At 41.9% G+C, this 26,196-nt stretch overlaps 1 protein-coding gene across 8 annotated transcripts in view; it reads left to right on the forward strand.

Moving 5' to 3' along the window:
* Window positions 1-26,196, forward strand: part of IKZF2 (IKAROS family zinc finger 2) — a 121,440-nt gene that overhangs the window by 47,028 nt on the left and 48,216 nt on the right. For all 8 annotated transcript variants that reach the window (XM_049800622.1, XM_049800613.1, XM_049800640.1 and 5 more), the window contains 2 exons: window positions 15,786-16,052; window positions 25,701-25,868. In XM_049800622.1, coding sequence (XP_049656579.1) covers window positions 15,786-16,052; window positions 25,701-25,868 — 435 coding nt within the window. The remainder of the gene's footprint in view (window positions 1-15,785; window positions 16,053-25,700; window positions 25,869-26,196) is intronic.

The following is a 26,196-nucleotide window of genomic DNA, read 5'->3' on the forward strand; positions in this document are numbered from 1 at the left end:
TATTTGCTTTTTTATTTTGAAATTTTTTTTACTTTATTTAGTTATAAACAATGCCTGTTTCAGAACTCCCTTGATTTAAATGAATTCAGTGCTTCCTTAGTTCCTGATGCAGAAGACCTAGCTCAAGACTGGTTTGCATCCTTACAGCCTGCTTGGGAACGAGCTTGCTGTGGAAACCACTAGGTGGAAATGACAAGTAATAAATTTGTTGGAAAAGGCAGCTTGTGAGCAGGACCAGAATGAAATTTGAGTCAAGTTATATGAAAATATTGGGGGAGAAAACACTTCAGCAACATTGAAATGGCTTTTGATGTTTGAAAGTAGAAAACATTTCCATGTTTGCTTCAAAATTATGTATTTCAGTTCAAACAGGCCAGCACTTGAAAGGGGGAGGTTATACAACTTCAGAAATGTTTTATTTTCTTTTTGCTCAAATAAACGTCTCAAGTCAACTCAAATTATTTTCATAGCAAATGAAACATTTCTGTTTGTTTGACCCATATGATTATTTCTTTCTTTTTGTCTTCAGTAGTCACTGCAAAAACTCCATTTTCCTTATGTCTCCCACCAGAACTGAAAGTTGGAGACTGGAATATTTCATCTCCATGTGTGCCGGGGTGCAGCTGCCTAAAATAAATCTCCAAGCTTTAAGTATCTCAGACTCTGCCTAATGGTAGATGCTTTATTCTTACCCTAGAGTGAGAATCCCCTGTTGATGATATCTTTAAGGAAGACAATGATCCCAAACCCCTGGGCCAGAAACCTGACAACAGAGTAGTAACGAGGCATTGCTTATATGAACAAGTCACTTTCTGCAAAGACTGTTGAGCATATATGCATGAATAATGGTGCTTATGAATGTTCGGGAACATTAAAGGAAATCAATGGATCCACTATGCACATGAAAGCAGATAAATGAAGCATCACATGTGATATATAAAATTATATGTCCTACCTGGGAGTATGCATACTACCTTCGTGAACCCTTCAGATCAAATTTGGCAGCTGGGTAGTTGAATCTGACACAGTTCTGATCGTAACCTTTGCAACTAGAATTGTGTGGGTACATACACTTGATGAGAATGTGACAAGAGAAAATTGAATGTAAAGTCTGCTAGACAGCCAATAAATTTGTTTTATATCTTTATCTTTTCCTTGCTTGGCAATTATTTCAGCAGGTGTTGAACTACTTTCTGCTTGCTGTGAGTGAGAGTATCCAAATGACCTACTGTAAATTCTTGCTATTTCTTATACTTATGAGAAGACATAATCATCTCAGGAACTTGGATATTTACTGCGGATTAAGATGATTTTTTAAATAATGCTTTTTTTAATTGTATTTTTTTAAAAGACCAATATTGGTTATAACTAGTGTTAAGTTACTTAGTACTATATAACTGAAATGTGTTCGTATTGTCACCAAACCCCTGTTATCTATTTTTAAAATAGTGGGGCGGAGTTGTCGCTCAGGTCCTACATTATTTGTAATTCAGTAGATTGTTAATGACAGCATATGGCTATTAGGTTATAGCCCTCCTAGGTTATGATTTTTAGAACCGTGAAGCAAGAATTGAAGGGTTTCAGAGGTTGATTACAGAGGGAAGTTTATTGTTATTTCTTACACTTAAATCTGCTAGCTAAGTTAAAACAGCCAAGTAGGAGATCTGGAATAGAAATGATGTGCAGTTAAACACTGAAAAATCTCTACCTCTCCTATATAGGAGAGCTATTAAACTATTGTTTATTGTACATTAGTATTCTGTTTGTTATCTGAAATGCTACTACAGGCAGTAGTTTGAGCAGGCTTTTACCATTTCTAGCTTCATGCTATAGCATTCTCACTTGTCTGCACAGTTGACCCGATCCTGCATGTCATCAGGGAGGAGATGTTTAACTTGTGACACTACTAATCCTTTCCTGAAGGCTTTTCGTTCTTCCTGCATGTTGTCCTTTCATTGCTTTTGTGAGCTGGAACATGCTTGCTCAGCCCAATGATGAATTCATATAATTACCTATGATGTATGTACCGAAGTCCTGTTGACTTTAATGTTAAAGATCAGTGATTGCTCAAGTATTGCACTGAATCAAGACCCCCAGGCATTTTCACATGAACAAGCTAACTTGGGAATTGGTGCACCTTATTGTAGTTCTTCACCGATGGGAACGAACAGTAGGCTTTTGCAGCCCAGCCAACTGGGTGCTCGTCTCTCCCCAGGTGAACCTGCAGTCCACAGCTGGCCTGTATGCCTTTGCATTAACACAAGTGGGATACATGGAAACAAATAATGACGTTAGACGAAGTTCAGAGTATGTATTTGGTTAATCCAATTCTAGAAAGCCTCATTAGTCTGTGTGCAGGTATGAGTTATGCAAAAGCACGTGTCCGCACCAGGAATCTGCATCCTGGTATAGCTCTGTGTGTGTGTACCTCTGCAGAAACCCTGTTTGCAGGAGCTTGTGGTCCAAAGTCCTTTCTTTCTCAGCCAAGTTCTCACACAAGGATATGGATGATTTTCCGTGTGCCTCTTGAAAATGTGCTTGTCTCCACATTTTTATTTTGCTGATATAAATACACCTACTGCACTGTGATAGTGCTGTGTTTCATAGAGAAGGCTGCACTGCTCTCAAGCCTGAAGAGTCTAGGTTGGTCTTGGTGTATGTAGGCATCAAGCCTTCAGAGCACATGATTGTCCTCAGCTGGAATGACTGACAGTCCCAGGAATCACATCTGAATTGCAAAAAACCTTGGGTGTGCAGTTCATATGGTGTTATAAACCAGTGGACACATTATATATTCCCTGTAGAGGCTCATTTGTGATCCTTTCTAATACAGTTTGCACTCAGAATAGTGTTAACCCTTTGACAAGAGGGGAGATGTTGCTGTTAGAGCAGTTCCAGCCTGGGCTTCTGCTGGAGTTCTGTGGCATTGCTTTCCCAGGTTGATGATGGAGTGGACTTTTTCTTTCTCCATCCCTTCAGAAGTCATCTGTGCTGCTTCCACAGTGTTTTGATATTCTGCCAGCTGAGGGAGGGAAGAGCCATTTATAAATATTTCTGGTAATACAGTAAGTACTCTCACATGTTTTGCTCACTCATTTTCCGTATCCAGAAATCTATCCGACCAGAATCGGTTCACTCTCTTTTATTAGCAGAAATAGATCCACAACAATTAAAATTGATTTTAAAAAAAAAAAAAAAAAAGGAGAAAAAGAAAAAAAAAAGGCAGCAGCAGCAAGCACAACATCATATTGACTGACTGTGTGTATATTCACACTGGCTTCCAATCCATGGATAATTACCCCTCAGAGATTGTGTGCTATGTACAGTACGGTGATGGAATTATGCACTTTAAAGAGCTTTAGTGAGGTTCTTAGGATGCCAAATTATTTATTTTTTTCTTTTTTTTATTCTTCTTTTCATTGCAGTGAGTAATGATTTTTAAATGCACATCATCCTCCTCCAAAAAAAAAGTAAGGCATGTCAGTGATGTTCTGTGTCTCTGGGTCTCACTTTTCTTGAACCAACACAATAGAATAAGTGTACCCATAAGATGAAATCTGGGGCATGGTCAGAGGGTCTCTTGGGATTGCTGGCCCTTGTTAGTGAGGGGGAATGCAAGTGGAACTCTGATGTCACTCATTCTGTTTGGCAGCAGGAACCCCAGTTGGGATTACTGCAAGAAAAGAGGGCTTGAAAGAGACCACGGGTATAAATCCATAGAAAATTAGGCTTCACAAGTTTGGCCTGTCATGGATCACCTTACTTTGAATGCTAAGAACCAGTGGTGGTTTCTCCGACCTCTTTGTCAGAGCCAGTTTTGATTTGCAGTTTCACACAAAAAATTTAAAATATTGCCTATAAATTTCAGCCTAAATTGTTTTTGGCAAAGTGATAAGCAAGTAAAAAACAGGGCCTCATCGTAGGAAGTGTCAAGCAATCTTAATTTTAGGCAGAGATACCAGCTCCTCCTAGAGGAAAAGAGCCAGTACGTAAATAGCTCCCAACAGATCCTTTACCCAAGGAGACAAAAGGGTGATGTGCGGAAGTTGCTGCTAATGCCAAATTTAAGCTTTCCAATGGGAATGTGTCGTGTACATGAGTTTGAGTTTTGAGTTTTTCTGTAGGATGTGACTTGATGTTCAGGCAGGAGTCTTTCTTGATAGTCTGTGATATTTTGGAGGTATTAACAGCTCTGCAGACCTGTTCTCCAAAGAGCTCCAACATCTCCAAAGGTACTATCACAGGAGTTGAAAAAGAAGGTACCTTTTGAAACACAGGAGTCGGGAATGTAGTTGCAGGGCTGCTGCACTCTGTGGCAGGCACTTGTTCTTTGGCTGCAGCTATGTTTATGGATTTTTGTCTCTTGGTGATGTCTTTCATGAATGTTTAGTAACAGTGAGTGGTGTCGCATCCCATTCCACCAGCCTGGACCAGTGGGCTGTTGTGTTAAAGGGAGGGCTCCCAAAGATGACTTGTGGCCTAAAAAGAGACTCTAACTGTGACATACTGTAGCAGCTACGAGGTCCCCGCAGTTGCCCTACTGCTGCTCAAGGATGAATGAAGGTGGGCCTGGGAGTCCTCCCAGGAGTAGGTTTGTTGTACAAGTGTGCAAGCCAGCCCTCTCCTCACATCCTGCCTTCCTCAGGGCCCTGTGCCCCAGGAGGAGCCGTGTCCCCACTCTCCCTGGGTAACCTGGGCTGCAGAAGCTAGAACAAGGCATCAAGGACCTTCCTTGATGCTGCCCAGCCTCAGCCCCTTAATAAAACAAAGGAGACACGCTGCTTTACAGCAAACCAAAGACAAAGAAATGAAATAGTTCTGCTGTCCATCATTGAGGCTGTGTGCATGGCTGTACGTGGTGGTTGAACGTGCGATTTCCATGGAGTAGCTGAGTTTATGGAACATGTTCGGGAGAGGGCTGCATGTATCTGCTGGGGAAGATACTTCTGATACTTCTGGGAAGATCCCCATCTGATAAGATGCTTCAGTCTATGAATCTGTTAAGTCTCCATCTTCTTGACCTTTTGGAATAACACCGAGCAGTGCTCAAAGCCCCTTGCAGTATCTTTCAGCTTGTTTGGTGGCGGTGCATTGTATGACCTCCTCAGCAGATGTTTCAGCCTGGGGTTCAGTCCTGCAGTCCCTCATCCGTTCTTGTTTGAGCAGTTGATGGGGATATCTGCTCAGTGCTCTTGGGTACTGTGGTGAAACTGTGGTGGGTGCTTTTGGTGTTTAAGTGGTTGATATGACAAAATGTGTGTCTGTGGCCTCATTCTTAATTGTTTTAATCTAACTTGAGAAAACATTCATTACTTGTTAGATATGTAAATTTTTAGGTACCTAATTATCTGTTTTACTTGCCAACTCCCTCCAGTCCCTTTCTTCCATGATCCCACCACTCTCTTCCCTTCTCGTACCCTTAAATATGTGTAGATGATGAACAGCAAATCTTACAGAATTTTTCAGGAATATTTACTGTAGGGTTTTGCTTTTGTTTGCTTTTCTGGTGACTTGGAGATGGCATGGTGAGAAAAGAAACATGTGAGCTCAACCTGTTGGTTTGAACATTGTGTCAGAAAATATCCATAAATTGCAAGTTACTACACAGATGTATAGATTTAATGAGACTGTGTAATGCCATTTATTTATGCTAAAGAATCTGACACATACGGTACTGAAAAAAAGTTAATACTCTAAGAGTTATTTTATATTTTTCCATTGCCATCTGTCACTGCCTACATAATAATGATACAGGTGAAAGCCTAACACTGCTTTAAAAAAAAATCAGAATGAATAGTCATTTAAATATCTTGCGGCTTTAATAGCTTGTTTGTTTTAAGTTGTGGGAAGGAGGCAACAGAGATACCCTCCCCCCATTTTTAGTATATTAAATTTGGGGCTTAAACAGATTTAGATTCTTGAAGTGACTTATGAAAGTGGAAAATGATTATAAACTCTTCTGTCCTTTAAATCTGGAAAGGCTAAGGGACTAAACCCAGACTCTGCCATCCTTATAACATACTGTCAGTGTCTGGTTCTTGGAGTAGACCTTTCACGTGCATCTTTAGAGATGTAGGTGAACTTCTGTGCTCTAAGTCCTGCCTTAATGTGCTGAATTCAATACTGCTGGGGTCTCTGAACTGTGAGTGGGTGTCTCTAGATCCCAAATCCCCAAATCCTGGTCCCCATTGGCCATCTGAAATCAGTAAAGAAAAAAAAGTAAGGGAAATGTACTTTTTCAGCAGTATCAAGTAAAAATACATGTCTCAAAGCAGCACTATGCTGACAGAACTCGGCATTTACAAAAATACTGGCTTTTAAGAGTTTTCCTTCAAATTCATGCAGTCATACCATGGTTAGGCAAAACTGTTTCCCCCCTCCCCCCCCCCCCCCTTTTTTTTTTTTTCTTTTAATCATGGTGGAGTCCAACACAGCAATGACTGTGAAGTGCACAGTGAGAAGTCCCTATGCTCAGATGTTTGCAGTGATCCAGGGCTGCAAATGGTGCTGTACCTGGGGATCTGCCCATTGCTTTCTATCAGCCACCTGCCTCCAAGGGTGCAGACAAGGCTTTGACTCAAATAAAGAAATGAAATGGGTTTTGTTGTTAATCTCCTTTTTACAATGTAGTGATAAAGACAGAAAATATTTTTTGTGGCAGGTGCTTATCCTATAATTTTCCATGGGTTGATGAGCCAGGGGAGGTGCCTCCTTTAGAGGAGGAGGACATGGCTAGCTCAGGTTACGTTAAGATGATTTAGAGTTTATATAATTAAAAACAAATAAATTTTTTCCTGAAAGCTGTTAATGATTCAAAGGCGTAACTTTGTAATGAAAGCCTTTCACTTATTTAAAATAACGTCTGTAGTGGTAAAAATGCCAGAAAATGAAGCAAAGTACGTGGTCCAGACCGAGAGAAGTCATTCCATTGGCTTCAAACAACTTTTTCAGGTGTGTTTTCAAATATAGTGCAGATCCCTAATGGAAAGTTCCTTGTAAATGAGATAATCATTACTGTTATAATTACTACTCTTTGCATACATTGGAAAGCATTTTAGGAAGTCATGCACTTTTTAAGAAGCAGAGATGACAATGAGTGAGCAATGAGGTTTTGGTCACTTTAAATGGATGTTATAAATCACTTTATTTTTGTTTATAAGAGATGATCCATATATAGCTGTAGTTTGTCAGCATTTTCCATTACAAACTTCTAGTTTTGGGTACCATATAGAGCTCTTAGCAGCCTCTTAGAAAATCCACTTAGAGGTGAATGTTGGGTCATTGCTCAATGAGTTTCTTCTGCTCCCTTCTTAGAATTTGAACCGGCCTTTAAAAATAAAAAGGTGTTCATGGTTTAATGTTTAGAGAGACAGAGCGTTTCACTGCAGGACTGAACCTGATTTTATTTCTCCCTCCTCTCTCTGCTTTCCAGTGTGCATCAGAAATAACTCTACTGAAGTAAAAAAGAGCTGTGGTAGGAGAGGAGACTGGCAGTATTTAATGTACGTTGCAGACAGTAAGAGACTTGCTTTAGATTGGCAAGGAAAAGGGCTGTGAAAGACCACCCACATCACCGAACCCTGTCTCCTGTAGCTCATGGTAACTGTGAAATAAAAGTTTACAATGAAAAGGGGCCCTGGAGAACACCTGCTATGCACTACAGCCCCCCCGCCCCAGCTCCATCACCTGCCCATCTGTAACAAGCGTGAAGTCATTAAGACAAAGGCAGAAAGTCTTAGTGATTATGGTATGTGGCAGGAGAGAGCAGGGGAACACAAGGGCTGACCAGGTGTGGGATAAAGGCAGAAAGTTTGCTAGATGACATTTGCCCAGAAAAGCACATTTCATGCAACAGAAAATGGAGAGGAAAAAGAAGAATCCTACTATCTCTGACCCCATCAAAACAGCCCAAAAAGTAGCAGAACGAATAAACAGGTATCCAGCAATTGCTCCTGATTTGACCTTAGGGAAAAATCCATGAGTCCAAGCCTAATAACTGACTTAGCTCGAGCAACAGAAGAGGAGACAGCAGCTAGGAGCCAAGTACCTCTGCATTCCACTTGTCCTTCATAGCGGCCAGGTTCTGACATTGCGAATGGATGGGTGGCCATGGGGGTGAGGAATCTCTTCCTTGCACTTGTAGGGAATTGGCAGAAACCTTGTATTACATTAAGCACAATACGTGTTGCACCGTAATTACTTTGTAAGTATAGGCACAAAAGGAGGGGGAGGATGGGTCACCAGGAGTACTTTTCCTACCCTGGGTTATGAATACATGACTCTCACTTGTGTAAGTACAAGCTGCATAGATGCATTTGTGGGTGAAATTTGGCCTGAGGTCCTTCTGGAGAGGAATCTTGCGACACTGAGCAATCATATATATTCAATTAGGAGTTCTTACTCTTGCCAGATCGAGGTATGCAGCATGGGTGACTTGTGGTGAGCAAACAGTCATGCCTAAAGGCTGGGCATCTGGGGCAAATTCTGGTCTAGATACTGCCATCCTTACTTATATCAAGGTACACATTACTTAGTGTCTCAGCCTTTGGACTTCAGCAGCGTTCTCACTGAATGCGACTCAAAAATCATTGAAAGCATCAGAATTTGGTCCTGTGGTAGAAAAGAAATTTCAGGTCTTAATGCTGCACTTGCAGGGATGCTGTGTGCTTAAATCGGAGCCCGTCCAACTGTAACTCTGGTCTTTTCAGTTTAATATTTGTATAAGCTTTTATAACCATTTGAGCATAAAAGTTGTTCCACAGGTTTCACTGCTGTAGTCTTCATTCCTTGTGTCTGGCCATGGACAGCTGGGTTGCGAGAAGCTGCCTGGTATTTAAAAACCATTGCTATTGAAAGCATGCAGTGACATCCAGGGTGCTGCTTCACATTAGCCAAAGCTGGTTCTTGTGATGGCACAGTATGCCTGATCAGGGGCCTGATCCAGCTGAAAATGGCTGATTTTTTTCAGGAAGGTTCGTTTTTCAACCCGATTGGTTTACCACCCCGTTCCATGAGCACTGGTGCCAGTATAAAAGATAGAAGGGGTGGGGAACAAGAAGATGGCAGCCATAGTTTGTGTCAGCTAAAACCTGACTGAAGCTTGGCTTAGCTATGCAACTACATCCTAATTTAAACTAAACTTGGGTGTAACAGACCTGTTAGTCTACACTTACTGCACACACCACCTCCAGAAGATATGAAATAAGTACTCTGTTGCATTTAGTGAGAGTTTAAATTGACTTCAGAGGTAGCAGGCTTAAACTGAGATTCTTCAATGTGAAAACTAAAAATTTCTAAGGATGCCTAAATAAGCTGATCATATCTCACTGAATTTCTGGCGTATTAACTACCTCCATGTGGGCTTGAAGAATCCCATTTGTAGCATGCAGAAAAGGACTCTGCACTAAGCTTCTAAAAATCCTTTCCCTCCTTCTTCTTTATACTAGTTATGAAATATTTCTTTGATTTAACTGTTATGAATGGACATAACCCTGCTGAAGTCACTGTGACAACATGGTGTCACCATCTAAGATTCCCACTTACTCAGTGGCCAAAAGCTAAATCTTTGGCATGTTGTGATAAACAAATTTGACACCCAGCATCGGGGATGTCCACGTGTAATGTAAGAGGCCTTGTTTGGGCTTTTGTCGCTTGACTGGAGAAAGGAGTTAGGTAATTCCCCTTTCTTTGCAGGTGACATTCACCCTCATTTGTTCCATCCAGACCCAGCTTCACTTCTCTCTAAGCCTCCAGAAAGACTCAATCTACTGTGAAAGCAGAACTTGGTCCCTTAAAATACACCTTTCTAACCCCCAACTGAAATGTTTTCCATTACAGTGTTGTTAGGACAGTGTTGCCCGCAGGTGTCATTTAAGAGACATCTTCCTCTCTCCTGAAGATCACGGTTATCAACCCCAACGCAGCAGATGTGCTGTCAATGCCTCGAGCAGACCTGATTCTCCTTATTCCTCAGCATCACACCTATGCAGCTTTGGAGCAATACCTGCGCAACATGAGGAGAAGGGGAGGCCTGTTTGTTTCTCAGGAACTAAATATAATTTCCAGCTAACTTGCTTTTTAATGTCAACCTGTTTGCCAAGTACTTTGTGACTATGAGGCGACAACAGAGCAAATTCCTTGCCTGGTTCTGCTGCTGCTCAGCTGGCATTCTCACCCTTTGTATGGGTGCCTTTTTAAAGAGGGAAGATTTGTCAGTGCTCCCTTGTTTACACATTTAATAGCTCAAAATTAAGCCAAAATGGACTCGAAAAGCCTTGTTAATTAAGAGCCAAATTCTACCAGCAATAAGAAACTCAAAGGCAAGTTTTCTTTTCACTAAGACCCCTTTATACTCTTCCAGGAGGAAAGTATGTTTAAACACGCATTAAAGTCTCACTACACTTCTGGAGTGGTGTAAACAGCCTCTTTAAGAATCCTTTTTGCTACCAGAGTGCTCTTAGACTGAACAAGAGTCAGGACTCATTGTTTCCAGCTTTGGGCATTCCTTACCTTGAATTTTCAAAATCTGTCAAGACGGAAGAGTTCTGCCCCCTCCCCCCCTTAATTTTAATTTTACAAAACATTTATCTGTTTGACACTCCAGCTCTTAAAATTAACTGTATTCCACTCACCATTACTGAGTGCTTTTAACAGTATAGAGACAGTGCATTTAATAGTATAGAAACACTCTGCATCTGAGTCTTGCGATGTGTAAGAACTACGTACCCTGGTTCAAAACATGCAAGAAGCTGGGTCATTTTCTATTTGTCTTTAGCTGCCAATTAGCAATGTCATTAATCCACTGCCTAGGAGAAGTTCATGATTAAAATAGATGGTGTCACTGACCATTGACAAGACGGTATGCAGAAGGTTGTGCTGTAGCTGCCTGTCACTGTGCTGTGGTATTTAGAGCTCGGTCTCGTAGGGAAGTAACAATTTCTTAATTTATTTGCATTCTGGGGTAAAGACCGACATATTATCCAGGCTTTGAATATTGCATTATATTGTGTTCTGGACAAGGGATCTGCAGCAGACCCTGGGAGAGCTAATGCACCACCTGCCCCCCATTATCAGACAAGTTTGGTCAGAGAACACCTTGTGTCTGCATTAGCTGCTGATGTCCTTCGCTGTGTTCACCCACAGAGCTACCCCAAGGCTCTTCCGGGGCGGCAGATTTTAATTTTGCCTCCTCAAGGATGAGTATCTGAAGCTGGGCCAAAGCTTCGTTTCCTGCTGGTGAGAGAAGAGGGATAGGGGAAGAGGCACGGGGAGGGCTTGAGGGTTTAGGCATGCTTTTTCTGCTGCTCTGGGGGCAGCAGGAAGAGGCTGGTGGTGCATGGCTGCTGCCAGGAAAGGCTAACCTCTAGCTGAAGACCACAAACCCTTGGTGACAGTGGCCAGCCTGGTTTTCCAAGGCCACAGATAAAATAAGCAATGACCTAGGACAGCAGACAGTGGAGGAGACAGAGGGGCACAATCCTGTTGTGTTGGACAGAAGGATTTTTTGTTCTGTAGTGGGAATTGCACTCTAGCTTGCTTGCTTAAGAAAAAGAAGGCCAGTGCTTTAATTTACATCCCACCTGGGGATCAAATCTCTCAGCAAGACAGGAAGGGTTTTTTCCCGCAGATCTCACTTTTGGAGGAAACAAATTTCCATGTCAGAGGATGAAGTACTAGAAATATTTTTTCTTAGGTGGATCTTCCAACTTCTGGTTTGTAGCTACACTAATTTGTGGGTGAAGGAAATATTTTGATACTGAAAACTTGCCAAAATGCTGTTTAACAGGGAAATGCAGTTTAATTAGCACTTATGAGACATTAACAATAATTGTATTCAATTTGGCCACTCAGGATAAAGTGTGATTCGGGATCAGCTGGTTGGTACTCTAAAAAAAAAAAAAAAAAGAGACATTGCTGTGTGGTCTGGTGAATATGTGCCATTAGCTTCGTGTTCATAGGTAGAAGCTTTTGTTGGCTGCTTGACTCTCTTTTCCCATGAGGTATTGTGCTGGACTGGGAAAAAGTAGAAGGAACTTGTATTAACTGGAGGGAAATGGTTTGACTTCAAGTTCATGCTTTTGCAGTGAGCTGGATTACAGTTTATCCCTGCTATCTCTTTTGCTGTGATTTTTAGGAAAAGTGCCAAAAACTTTAATTTTTTTTTTCCGTTTACTTATTTATGCTTTGCTTTGCCAAGGAATGAGAAAGACTGCCACTTTTAGCAAGCATGTGAACAAGAAAGGCAAGGGAACCCAGGGTGACATTTGATGTGGAGGCTTGTGTACGGTGCAGGATAGCCATAAACATCCCTTGAATATTTTTTTCCTTTGCAGCAGAGTTCATTATGCTGAGTTGTGGCTGTAGGTGAAAACAAAGACAATGCCACAAAATGATTGTAGTTTCAAAGCCTGGCTGTGAACAGAGAAAACAAACTATATGCAATTTAAGCGCCTGTTTGTATGCAGGCTACCACACAAGCCTAACATATACACTAGTATGATGTAAGGCAGCGGAGATGACCTGATTAGCAAAGCCCTTTCAATGACCTGAAGACATCCCTGCTGCACCAGTGCACCCCTCCTTGGAGACCAGCAGCTAGTCCCAGATGAAGGAAACCTTCCTGCAGCAACAAGAGCTAGCGGAGGGTTTCTGAAAATGGCAATGACGGTGCTCTCTGTGTGTTGTGAAGGTGAGGGAAATAAGAAGAGTAAACAGCCTGCACAACTTTGCAGAATAGCTGGCATATTATGAAAGATGCAACATGAATTACTTGAGCTTTGTGAGATACATTTGCAGGAGCTGTGGAGCACTGTGTGTTTGGGGAGGGTGCATTTCAGGAAACAGGTCGCTCCGTTTTGTTGTGCTTTTTATCCTGTTGCATGAAAGCCATCGTTCAGCAGAAAGAAGTGCTAGGGCAAGATAAAGTAAGTGATCTTCCAGTTTGTAATATCTTGCAGCCTTGCTTTCATACGTGCTGAGCAGGCAAAGGTCCAGAGACTTGAATGGGAACTTGTGGTGCTCAGCACTTATTACAGTCAAGTGTTTATTATTCCATGTCAGAGAAATAGAGAGAAAAATTTATATACATAAGATGACACATGAGACACAAGGCTTTCTGTCTCTCTTGTGAGTACATATACACAATTGGTGTGAGGGTTTTTTGGTTATTTTGTGCATTGCTGTGTCTGGAGAGCGTGCAGGCTTGTGGCAGCGACCCGGGGTTTTAGGTGAGGAGTGCAGGGCACTATTTCTGGCTGTACCCTAGCTACTTGTGTGGCCAAGTGTATTAAATACTGCTCCTGAAGACAGCAAACCATTTATTTGGGCTTCATTCTCAGACTTGCTGAATACCCCCAGAGGCTGCTATTATTAGAGGGAACTGCTATTCCTTAGCTCTGAAAGTGGGCTGTCCATAAATCACAAACACGTGCTTTCCACGGGGAGGTGGGACTAAAACCTCAGCTTTCTCCCTGCCAGCCCACAAAGCTGGCAGAGCTCCCACTCTTCCAGCACTTCCACTGAGGGTGTGTTCTCCTGGTCACAAGGCTGGCGATGGCTGTGCCACCCACTGTACCTTGGGCTCCGCACGAGTGTTGGATGGCTTCCCATTGCTTCTCTTGCAGCTGTGGTGGGCCGGGCCCCCTCATGCTTGCCATGCAAATGGCCTCCTGTTGGCCTGTTTCTGCCTGCCTTCCCTCCCCTTTTTGAGGAGGTGGTGGCCTCGCAGAAGAAGCTATTAAGAAAGCTATATCTTGTCCTTGGGGGATGATTTGCAATTGCATAAAGTTTAGGCCGTCTTTCTCAAGGCCAGCAAGACATTGCTGTCATCCATGTATTTCTCTGTGTGTGCTATTGGTACCAGGGTTAGCACTGTGGAGCAGAGCGCCATCCCTGGGGGACTGTGCTCTTCCACCACGCTGGGTGTAGGTGGGGATGGCCATCCTGCACCCAGGCCAGCACAGCCACCCACTGGCACTGGCTGGGGCCAGGTCATGGTCAAGCTCTCAGTCTGTGCCATTGTTTCTTTTTTTAAACAATAAATGCATCTCTGACAACAAAAATATCAATTCCCTTCTATAAATGAAGCTCTCAAATATTTCATAGTTACAGGCCATTTTGATGACAGTGCCTGTGCTGATACTAGTCTGCTGTGATCTGATCTGCCTGTGTCCTTGCTCTGGATGTGCTTTGCTGTAGTAGTACCTTCATTCCTTAGCTCCCATTAGCACCTCGATGAATAGTGGAAGATGTGTTTCAACAATTTTATGATTAAAAAGCAACGTCTTACCATTGTTTGGTCCCCAGTACCTTTACCCTGTTCATTATGCTTTGCCTAGGATTAACAACAGTGATTTAGAGTTGCAACATCAACATCAGCCTCTGAACCTTGTGTTTTCTTTAACTATACATTCTGGGGAAGGAGGAGAAAGGAGGATGAAGGAGGAAGTCTAAGCAGGAGGGTTTGTTCTTCTGACATTTCCAGGCCTGCTGTTTGAAACTGTGGTGGCTCACAGCAATCAGACACATTTACTCCTAACTCTCTCATTGGGTTCCCAGACAGGGGCCCCTTGGGCAGCTGCTCTGGAGCATACCTGGCCAGGGTTTGGAGGCACCGGCCAGCCTCAGAGCACAGATTTGCACTCCAGGTCCACTGCTGTTACCAGCACTCGTGCTAATGCCTTAGTACAGAGGTCAAAGACTGCTTAGATATGAAGGCTGAATCACCTCCTTTTTAAACCCCTCAGCAGGATCAAGGCTTAGGGAAGCAGGCACGTGGGCTTGCCTTCTGGCTGGCTGTGTGGATGGAGAGTGTGACTCTGGGACAGGCCTTTCGGCAGGTTCGACCAACCACTGAGGCATTGAAATGGGGGTGTCTGGTGATTAAAACACCCTTGCACTGACACCCCTACATGAAAAAGCCTGATGCATTCATTTTCTTTAAAGATTTGCCGATCCCACAAGCTTTTGCTAGTTCGAGGAGGTTTGTCGTGTGACCCAAGGATCACAGAAATCAGTGGTGAGCCCATCAGTCTAACCAGGCAAATATGAAAGATCTTCAACTGTGCTTATTTCACTTGCAAATATAAATAAGCCAGCAGCATAGGTCTCACCTCAGACCTGTTTGCCTTGGCAGTGTCCCATTTACATGAATCAGAATATGGTAGCAAAAAAGCACTGGAGGCTCATCCAGACATTGATTTCCCCTCTGTCAGGAAACCTGCCCATGCAGGCAGGGTGATTTGGAGATTACTGACACAGCCCACAAGCCTGGCTTCACTAGGTCCCTGTGTTTTGAACAATTCTGCTTGTGAAGGGTTCTTGTTTTCGCAAGCTGTGGCGGTGCAGTGTCCTGTCTTTGGAAGCCCTGTGTCTTGGTGCACGAGGCAGGAGAGACCTGGAAGAAGCAGCTGTGGCTAAGTCCTTTGCTCTTGTGACTTGAGCTCCTTGAAAGGAAGGGAGCTTCTGTGTTTAAAGGTGAGAAGCAGGAGGTCAGTTCTTAAGCCTGCTGCATCTCTGCAACTTTTGGTAGGTCTCTGGATCATGCTGTGCCTTAGTTTCTAAGCTGTAAGACAGACAGACAGAAATTAGGAATTTTAAAAACAAACAAACAAGGCCTTGAAAAAATATGCAGTTGTAATCTGTGGTGCCATCATCACTATGAGGCCCTCGTGTTCATTTAAGCTTCAAGGCTGTGCTTTAATATTAATTAATAGAAATTTATTATGATATTAGCATTGGGAACTTAGAAAATACAAGGGTTTAATTAATTTTTTTTTTTTTCCCAGCAAATTCAGTAAAGCTAGAAATGCAAAGTGATGAGGAATGTGACAGGAAGCCCCTGAGTCAGGAAGATGAGATCAGGGGTCATGATGAAGGAAGCAGCCTGGAAGAGCCCCTCACTGAGAGTAACGAGATGGCGGATAACAGAAAGATCCAGGAGCTATCGAGCGAGGGAGGAATCCGGCTTCCGAATGGTAAACTGAAATGTGACGTCTGTGGCATGGTTTGCATTGGGCCCAATGTGCTAATGGTACATAAAAGGAGCCACACTGGTAAGCAGCTGAAAGAAAATCTGATGACTGCCTGTGGCGTCTGATGTTGATGTTACCTGACAACTCTTCTCTCTTCCCTTTTCATTCATGGGGTAGCAGGAGGCTGGGGAGGGGAAAGACGGGCTTCATTGGTTTGGTTCTCTTCCTGCTCCCCAAATTCTGGTGATGCTGTGCTTCTTGCAAGTATTGTGCTTCCTTGACTTTGATTACCAGCCTTTGGTTCTTAAAAACAGCACAAAAGTCTGGAAATTGCCTTTTTTATTGTTCTTGACCAGGGGCAAGATGGTGAGAGTCATTCTCTGGTGGGGGGTGGGGGGTGGGTGCTCACGTGTGTGCATGTGCAAGGCTTTTGAGCCTTTAAGGTGAGTCTTAGATGGTCTTCCCTTGGAGCTGCTCACAGGTGGACAGTGCCAGCAGCTTCCTGGGGATCTCATGCCTCCTTTGCAAGTGGCTAGGCATCATGCTTGTGGTCTGGAAAACCTGGGATTAGCAAACCCTGCAGGGGACACTCATTACCTAGTGATCCTGATGCCAGGGTGGGCTTGCTGCTCATTGCATGACAACTTCATCAGGGAAACCTCACCTGAACCGCTCCTGAGGGCTAGGGCTTGGCTCCCCCTTACCATCCAGGTACCATTTTGTGGCACCTTTCAATGCTGCACTCTCCCATAAATTATTTTTATTACTATTAGTACTACTACTGTTTGGAGACCAAAACAGCTTGCTAGGCTTATAGATTTGAGAATTCAAGAGGCAGACAAAACTTTTTGTAATATGCTGATTGAGCAGGTCTTTGAGGCCTGAAAGATGAGGCCTTGAGTTCAGAACAGGGAGTTTCAGGGGAGTCTTAGCTAATATGACAAACTAGGGTGCCCAAGAGGCTGGTACTCACTAGCCTCTTCTGCTCCTCAGGTGGGAGTGACAGTTACCTCCAACTGCATAAAATTACAGATGGTGCCAGAAGACAATGCTCTCTGGTCTTTCAGAGGTCTACCTGGCAGGGACTCTGATTCAGAAAAGCACTTAAGCTGTGCTTAACTTTTATGAGATTTAAGTACATGTAAGTCACCTGAAGTGCTACAATATATGCTTAAGATACACACTTAAATCTTATTAAGGTTAAGCACAGGTTTCTGTACTGGAGCCTCAGTGGGTGTTTGTTCTTCATGTTTTTTTGACAAAATGAAAGATATTTTGTTTTTTATATCTTTCTCTGCTATTATTTAATGGGGTGAGCGACTCTGACTGTGAGATATCTGCTAAGACTTAAAAAGAAAAGTGGGGTTTTAAGGTAAAGTAAGAAGGACTTTGTGTAATCCCTTTGTAAACCTAGTAGTTTGCAGTCAAGTAGTGTGCTCTTGATGGGGAAGAAATCAATAAGATTTCTGTACAGAGGAATAATAAATATATATTACATAGATAATGCCCTGTATATAAGTTGGATTGATAATAACTTAACATAAATGTATAATGCAAAGCATTGCAGTATCGTTTATGATGCAGTCATGATTTTAGGCAGCAATTACGACAGGGGAAAAGCATTAGCTGGAGAACCAAAATCTTGATTAACAATTTGACATGCTATTACTGGGAAAGGGAAAGAGAATAGAGAATGTAACAGGCTGTGTCCCCAGCTTTCAACCTCCCTAAAAGTTTTCATTGGCACTTGCACGTATCTGAGCATATGTATTGTAGGTGCATCAGATTCCATGTATTTGAACTTGAGCAGCTAAATTAGACCTGCTAAATTTAGATTTAGGTACTTAATTGAATGGTCTGCTTTTTTTGAGATACTGAATCGCTAGCACATCTTTTAAATGCAGACAAGCTGCCTTTTTCATGTTAAAGAAGATGCACAAATTCAAAGTGAACACAACAAAATCTCATCTGCGTGCAGGCAAGACGGCTGTATGCAGGTACACGGGTAGGAATTGCATAACTGGTAGCTTTTTCCTTTGGGCTACTGCTGGTTGCTCATAGAGCTCTGACTTTTCCCATCTGAGCAGAGGACCTGTGATGTATTGCTTTATGCAGATGATTTCAAGCATATGGAAATGGCATTCCTTTTAATGTGCAGCTCAGTGCTCTACTCTCAGTAAACCAGTTGGCAAGTTTTGCAGGGGATTCCCCCCCCCCCCCCCTTTGTTTGTTTGTTTTTTAATGCATGCTGCTACTTCACTGTCCACAACAGAAGGAGAAGTTTGCTTGGATTTCCACATCCTTGATTTTAAGGAGTATTTTTAACATAGTGGTATCTATCTTTTAAAATGCAGTATTTAAAAATATATTGCCACTTCCTCAGCAGCCAGGGGCAATGGACTGGCCCCAGCTCTGGAATGAGCCTTGACCTGTGGGTAGTCTGGTTTTGCAGCCCAAGGGTGAATGGTGGAGGGAACAGAGGTTGTCCCTAGTAAGTGGAAATGGATGATATTCCTTATCGGCTAATGCAACTGGCATGTAAATCCTTACATCTCAAAGCCAATTTAAATATGTTGGGAGCTGAATCCCGCCTTACTCTCCTCTTTATCTGTACACAACCAAAGCATGGTCTGGCCAGTTGTTTGCGTTGGCAAAAACTGAAATCCTTTTCCTTTCCCAAAAAACCTGTCAGCATTCTATGTAAATCTCACAAAATGCTGTGGTCCGTAGTAGAGGCTGTAATTTGCATGTATGCTGGGACGAGAGTGTGGCTTTCCTTACACCAGGGACCCAGGCTTTGCAAGAAGCTATGCCCATATGGCTTTGGCTGTGTTACGCACATAAAGGGGCACAGTTTTCTCCAGCCATTATTCATCTGTTCTTGACGAACAGTTGTCTTCCCCTGCCACATTATAGTAGTCAGTCAAACAGATACAGGGATGGGGAAAATAATCTGTGCTGTGGATGAGGCCAGAGTAGATGAGCTCAGTGCCCCATCTCTCATCCTCATGTGCTGCCATCACCTCTTCCCATGATAGACCGACCTGGGGATTTCCCATTCATCCTTTGGATCCACACAAGCACTGCCTCGTGCATGTGGTGGAAGCGATGCTTTGGCCCATGGCACCTCTGTCACAGAGCCCATGGCACTGCTCATCTGATAGCACCAAACACATTTCTCTGAAGCACTGATAATTCAGGTGAAGCATTTTTGTAATCTGCATGGGCATCAGGAGAAGGCCTTTCTATTTATTTGTCATTGTTGACAGAAAATAAATAAAATGCTCAATGTAGGAATTAAGCATGATGCACTCCCTGCTTTAATGAGTGGGGTAACCCCACACCCCCCTCCCTCCTGTGCCACATCCTTGTGTCAGAAAAATAGCATGTGTCAAGTTTGATTTACTTTCCTCCTTTCCCATACTATCCTCTTTTGATCCAAATTTCATATTCCACAGCACATGCCCCAAGTTGCAGCATCTTTATCAGAGTTTTTTGTTACTGCAGATGACTGGTCACATAATATTGCCACTGGATACTCTGGGGGCTTGTGCTTGGGGATGTTGAGGGAAGGGGAGAGGAAGAAGATAAAGTCAATAATCCAATTTGTCTGAGGTAATGAAAAGGAACTCCAGTGATTTCTCACCTCTTTAGGCTTTCTGCTAGTGGGTATGAATTAAAATTTCCTTGCTCCTAATTTTTGGTAAAGCAGAAACCATTTGCTGTTACAGCCGTGCTGCTGCCTTTGTGATCTGCAAGGTCCATGTGTTGTTCTCCTGTGAGCTGTGAATTGTGATTTTTCTCCACTGTAATGTCCAGACCTTTATCTAGTCCACTGCTGGATTTTGAAACACTTTTTTTTTTCTATGAGAGGGTTGGGATCATCCTCATTGTTTTAAGAACACCCAGAGATTAAATGCTTCCTCTGTGTAAATGCAGCAGGACAGTGGCAGAGCAAAGCCAGGTCCCCACGTACAGGGCATGATGCAGCAGGCAGCAGCGATAGCAGTCTTGCCCCACTCCCTCTTTGACTTGCTGAAATGTTATTTTTAGGCTTTTTTGGGGTGCTAACTGCAGGAGGGTCTCAGATCTTTGCTTGCACTCCATGTGCATTTTAGTACCCTAAAGTCAGTGAAATGGGATATGTTATGTGCCCATGAGGAAAGTCTTCAAGTTCTGCTTTAGCATCCACAGCATTATAATTGAACATATGCAACACTGGAACTCTGAATGCCATTTAATTTTTTTCATGCAGAGTTCAAGTTTTTGGGACACAATTAATAAATGAGGAAAACCCCAATCATACTGTTTAGTATAAAAGACTTCTATGCCTAAAGCAGCTAACCGGGAAAAATTTAAACAAATGAACATATTAACACATAACAATTAACTCCATTGGACTGCCTGTCTTATTCTTCTAGTAGAAAAGTTTTATTTTGTTTAATCTGTAACCTAGTGCAGGCTACTACGTCTTGCAATATGAGTTGATTTGTCACTGAATCAAAAATTGTAGGGCCAAATAACTAAAACTGAGGTTCCTAGATCTAACTTTTCCAAAAGTCTCATTTACTTAAGCATAAAGGAGAGCTTAGATTTTCAAAATCACTCTCTGCATAAGGATGTGTTTTACTTGCAGTACTCGGTAGCTAAGCTCTTCTGATATTTCTGCCAGTTCACTTAAAGGATTTTTCTCTCAAGAATATGGCCATAAATTTGTGTACAGAGGACACTTGGAAATCACCCGTTTTTTCCCAGGGATTTTTCATGGGAGATGCGTTACTACTGCTTTATAATAAATTGCCCTATCTGGAAGTAGGTTTTTCCCAACAAAAAACCCTAGTAAAGTCACTGATTTCAAGTCATGTGCAGCCCATTAAGCGAATCTGATAGAACAGTAAGTAGGTATGCAGACTAGACAGTCCCTAGAATAACAAATACAGAAATGGAGCAAAGCCTGCTGATCTATACCTCACATGGGTGCAGGCAGGTTGCAACTCACTGCCTGTCATTATGTTGACAGTGCAGCTGATACTTCATTTGTGCTCCTGGGACAGAGCAGAATCAGAGCAGTTGCAGCATCTGATGAATCAGGAGAAATGTTTCATTTTAACTGAATATTAACAAAAAGCCTACTACAGAAGTATGAAAATCAGTATTATTATTATGACCAAATACTTTCCGATGGCAGCATAGGCGCAGTAATTTTGTATTAAGAGGTTAAAAAAAAAAATTCTGTTTGAGAAGTACCTAAGTTATCCTTTGCATATCAAAAGTGTGTGCCAAACAAAAAAGGCTGAGATCTTAGATATACATTTAGCCAGGACAGATGTTAAGTATAGTCCCACTGGACCCAGTTCTTATATGTAGAAGGACTCTATCCTGGCTTTCCTTGTGAAGAGACTTTAAAACCAGTGTTTTTTAAAAAAAAGGTAGTTAAAACATTCACAGGAAGGGACTTGAGCACTGCTGTAGAAATAACCAGGCCTCACTGTTAATGAGAACTAGTGCATTATTTTGTCAGTCGCTCCGTTTGATTTCAAAGGGATAAAAGTTACCAGCCAGGGGTTATGAAAATCTAAGTCTCCTTAGTTGCGAGGTCTGCAGGCTCTTTGTCCTCAGTCAAATTTTTGTTTTGATACAGAAAATATCACTGATGTATTTTGCACCGGTATGAGTTTCAGAGAAGGATAACTCATACTGAAACTTTTGCGCAGCACTTCCGTGCTGAGGCAGTAAAGGAGAGTTATTGTGCAGGGAAGCTTCCAATTAAGCAGAAAAAGGAGTTGGTTTGCTTTTTGAAATAACATTTGACGCATACACATTGAAATATGAAAGCTATTAGTAGGAAGTTAATCAGCTCATTCACCTGGTTTCAGGTTGTATCAGCTAGACAGCATTCGTACTTTGTGCTGTAAAGTCTCCAGGCAGCTGCCATATATTAAAGGTACTTATGAAAGGACCATGTCTTGCTAATAACCCTGACTCCGTTGGTCCACTTCACCTTTCATCTCAGTCTTTGTTTACACAACAGCAAGTTAACTTGTGTACTTTAGATACTGGCGTAGCTGAAGAGCAGTAGTATTTCATTATTATTTTTCCTGGAGGAGACATAGCTGTAATGGATGCATGTTAAACAATGAACTGTGAAATTTCAGCAGTATTTTACTGTAATTTAGAGGTAAATATTTGAAATTGTACCTTTTAATGAATACTGTCTTTAACTGTAAAATTAGAAAACCCCATGGATTTATTTATTTATTAATTTAATCATCAGGGCTGTTCCCTGGCACAAGCCCCTTTTACTAAGCCTTTAGGAAAGGTAATACTTTGAAGCTCTGGCTTACCTTGCCTTGTCCATTCCTAAAGTAACATTAGATAATTAAATTGTCTGTGCTGGAGAACAAGGCTTTTTAGGCATTCTTGGTTTTGTCTGGCTTTAGATCTTAAATCTGGAGTTGAAACATCTTTTTTGTTTGGTTAGCTGCTTCTCCCCCTCTCCCCACTCAGAAAGTCTTTGTTTGTTTGGGGTTTTTTAATTGGGTTTTTTTTTTCACTAAGGTTTGAGGTTTTTCTGCCCTGTGCTAGCTCTAAAATAGAGAAAAGGTTTAGTACTTAAAGTAAGCTCAAAATATTTTGCAGTTACATTGCAGTCATACAGTTTTCAGCGCTGAAAAGCAAACCGCTTGCTTAGTCACCTTTCAGTACATGTTCTTATAAGGAGTTATTTTAATAAATGAGTATTAGTGTATAGTGTCAAATGGTAAATACATAGCTATAAATGGTGAAAAACACATGTCGTTACCTTCTTGTAGTCGTGTATGCCACCTGTTTAATAGGTCCATAGTTTCTGGTATGTCTGTGCTGCCATCACCCTCAAAGACAGGAAAACATTTTAAACACAGTCAGGAACTTTCATGTAGAGAAGAAATGTATTTAAAGACTTTGTGAGTGGATGTTTAGTTTGAAGCGTGATTCATTTCAGCCTGTGGATAAAAACTTTTAGTTTTCACAGAAGAGTAAGGGAAGTAAATAAGGACATCAAGGCTCTTATTATTAGGAAATAATAATACTGGAGAACAGCCTGCAAACCTACTAGAAAAGGCAGTAGGAGAAATAATTGGAAAACAGTCTTCTCAAGTCACTGAAGTGATAAAGAAGGCTGGTTTGGTGGTATCTGGAGTGGGCATCAGACAGCCGAGTTCTTGGAAAACCAGCAAAATCTTCTTATTACTCAGTCTTTACTTTTTCTGTGCACCCTTCTATTGGATAATGGTCTCACAGATTAGCTGTGCTAAATATAAAAGCTGCTAATCAATAACGCGAAGGTGTGACTAAAATTAAGTCATCCCACAAGGCTGCAGCTTAAACAAGGAGCAGGAATCAAATGATTGAACAAAAGTATAACAAACATATCAAAGCAGCTATTTACCTGAAATTAAAGCCAGTAGGAAAAAATAATTAATGCTGACATAAATAGATACAAAAGTTATTTGAGGTAAAAGGTGCTATTGTAGCAGCTTCTGTCTGTTGCAAGAGAGGAGCAGACTATCGATGACTGTGGTGAGCATTTTCATGTCATCTTTGCCACCGAACCGTGATGCAGCAACTACTTGAATTCCTGACTGAAGGGTTTCGGCATCTCTTTAGCTACCAGTTTATCGAGGAATAATACCTGCTCATTTGTGGCCTCCAAAATATTGAAGATAAGTGGGTGATGTAGCAGGTAAAACATATTAACTCCATAGCTTTAAATACAGCAGGAGTAAAAGGAAAGACTTTAGACTTGATAAGAAACTCACTACCTTCTTTAATGTTGTCATCCTGAAACTGAAGCTGTCATTCCTGAATACTGAGAAACATGTCAAAGGAAGGGGTTTTGCCTGTTTTCTCAGACAGCGAAAGCAAAACAGAGAAGAAAAAAACCCATATGTCTTTCTACTGCAGTCTCTTTACATATCTCTGTTATGGACCTTTTGAAATGATATAAAAGAAGATAATGGCTAATCAGATCCTTTAAGTATAATGTGGGAGTTTGAAAGGGAAACCACAAACTCTTTATCAATTCCAATGAGCTCGTGTTCACTGTATTGGAAGAAGAGCTTTATGCCCTGATTTTTTTTATCATTACTCCATAATGTTCTTGGCAAGATTGTAGGAACCTTAGTATCTTCTTCAGTGCATCTGCAGTGGTTTCAGATGTAATTTCCAGCTCACGCATGTGAAATGAATTTGCAGAGGTATGGCATATATGGTACACCTGCCTTCTGCTGCCCTCCTGGCAGGACTGTAATGCTGGCAGTGATTTAAACCACTGCGGTAAGAATTGCTTGTGGACATCTGTAAGAGCTCTTTTCCTCCCTCTCTTTCCATTTGAATCTACAGGCACATTTTGGACTTTACACTAGATGCATGAACCACTTTCATAAAAACATAGCATTAATTTTGTCGAGCAAGGGAGTAATCATTTTAAAGTAATTGAAAAAGGCTTTGGAGAGACATGACAGATCACAGAACGTGTTTGTTTTTCACGAGATCTGTTCTTCAGGCCAGTGAATTCAACCTCAGAAAGTCCCACCAGGATTTGACCAAGGCCCCATAATAGGTGATGCACTGAAAAAATGAATGAGGCTGCTTACATCTGAAACTTGATGTTCAAGACCTTGTTGAACTGGGGCCCTACTTGGTGAAAACATTTCAGCATCTAAAGCCCAGCTGCAGTAAAGCACTTAGGCAAGTGGCCAGCACAAGTATATGCTTGTGCCCTATTGATTTGCACAGTGGGACATAAGCAGATGATTGGAGCCGACTGCCTGCCCAAGAACACTGGAGCAGACTGAGTGTCCTCAACAAATGTTGACATAAAGTATGGTTTTGACAATTTTTCACAAAACCTGTGTGAGTTTGTCAGGGGTTTTCCTCTAAAAAAAAAACCAAAAACAAAAACAAACAAAAAAGGGTGTTTGGTTTTATGGACCAAATCCCTACTGTATAGGGCAAATATGAAGGATTAACATCAAAATCGGGTTTGGGTGTGGGTGTGTGAATGCATGGGGTGAAGGGAGAGAGTAACATGTAGAGTTTCTGTTCATTATTTTTTTTTCATCAAACAAGTCTTTTCAATTAGTCTTACTTAGAGCACAAATTTGCTTATTTCACAGTTTAATGGTATAAGATTTTTCTCAGTGTTTGCTACTGCCCAAAGCTTGTGGGCCCAACCCTCACTCACATTGATTCTCTTCATACCACTCTACCAATGCAAAGCAGCCTTTAAAAAGGGATTTCAAATAAATTATAATGTAAGCAAACGATTTGGTCTGAAGCAAAGACCTTAACATCTGTCCAAGTCCAATTGTTATGATCAGGTCTAAATACTCATAAGGATTGGACCTATACTAAAAATAAGTGCAAAACCATAGAGATAAATACTACAAAACCACAGTTATGGATCTAAATTTTGAGCAGAGCTCATGTTTTATGAAAGATAAAACCTCTGAGGTGGAGAACTTTAAGAAAATCAGGCTGCATTAATCACCTTAAGGAAAGAGTCTCGAATCACTACTGGAGGCTCTGCCCATTGTGCAAAAGAAACAGCCTCTGACTTTAGCAAGTGCCGTGTGGTTGTGAGGGCTGTACCTATGTAAGATGGCACTGTTAGAAAGAGCAGGATAATGGGCTCCATGCCTCTTCTGAAGTTTCTTGACAGTTCTCTCCCTTCCGTTTTCCTTCCAGGTGAACGCCCCTTCCACTGTAACCAATGTGGAGCTTCTTTTACCCAGAAGGGGAACCTGCTGAGGCACATCAAGTTGCACTCTGGGGAGAAACCGTTCAAATGTCCCTTCTGCAGCTATGCCTGCCGACGGAGGGACGCCCTCACAGGACACCTCAGGACGCACTCTGGTGAGCCCGCCTTGTCTTCTCTTCCTTCTCATTTCTTCCTTCGTCATTACAGTTCAAGTGAAGCAGATTGTGAAAATAACTGTGTGTTCCTGGTGGTTCTGGGTCTGTACCATCCTCTTCAGATAACACAGCTCGGAACTTTGGGAAAGCCTTGATGTGAATCAGAAAAGTTGTGGTTCAGCCACACCTCTCTTTTTGTGTAACTGAGCTCCTCTGCTGATGCTATCGCATTTCCCTTTGAATGTCTCCTTGGGTGTATCCAGGCTTGCTGGCAGATTGTTTTGACACTCTCAGCCCCAAAGTGGCTGTGAAATTCCAAAGATCACAA

This window comes from Accipiter gentilis, chromosome 1, assembly GCF_929443795.1.
Source record: "Accipiter gentilis chromosome 1, bAccGen1.1, whole genome shotgun sequence".
Lineage (NCBI taxonomy): Eukaryota > Metazoa > Chordata > Aves > Accipitriformes > Accipitridae > Astur > Astur gentilis.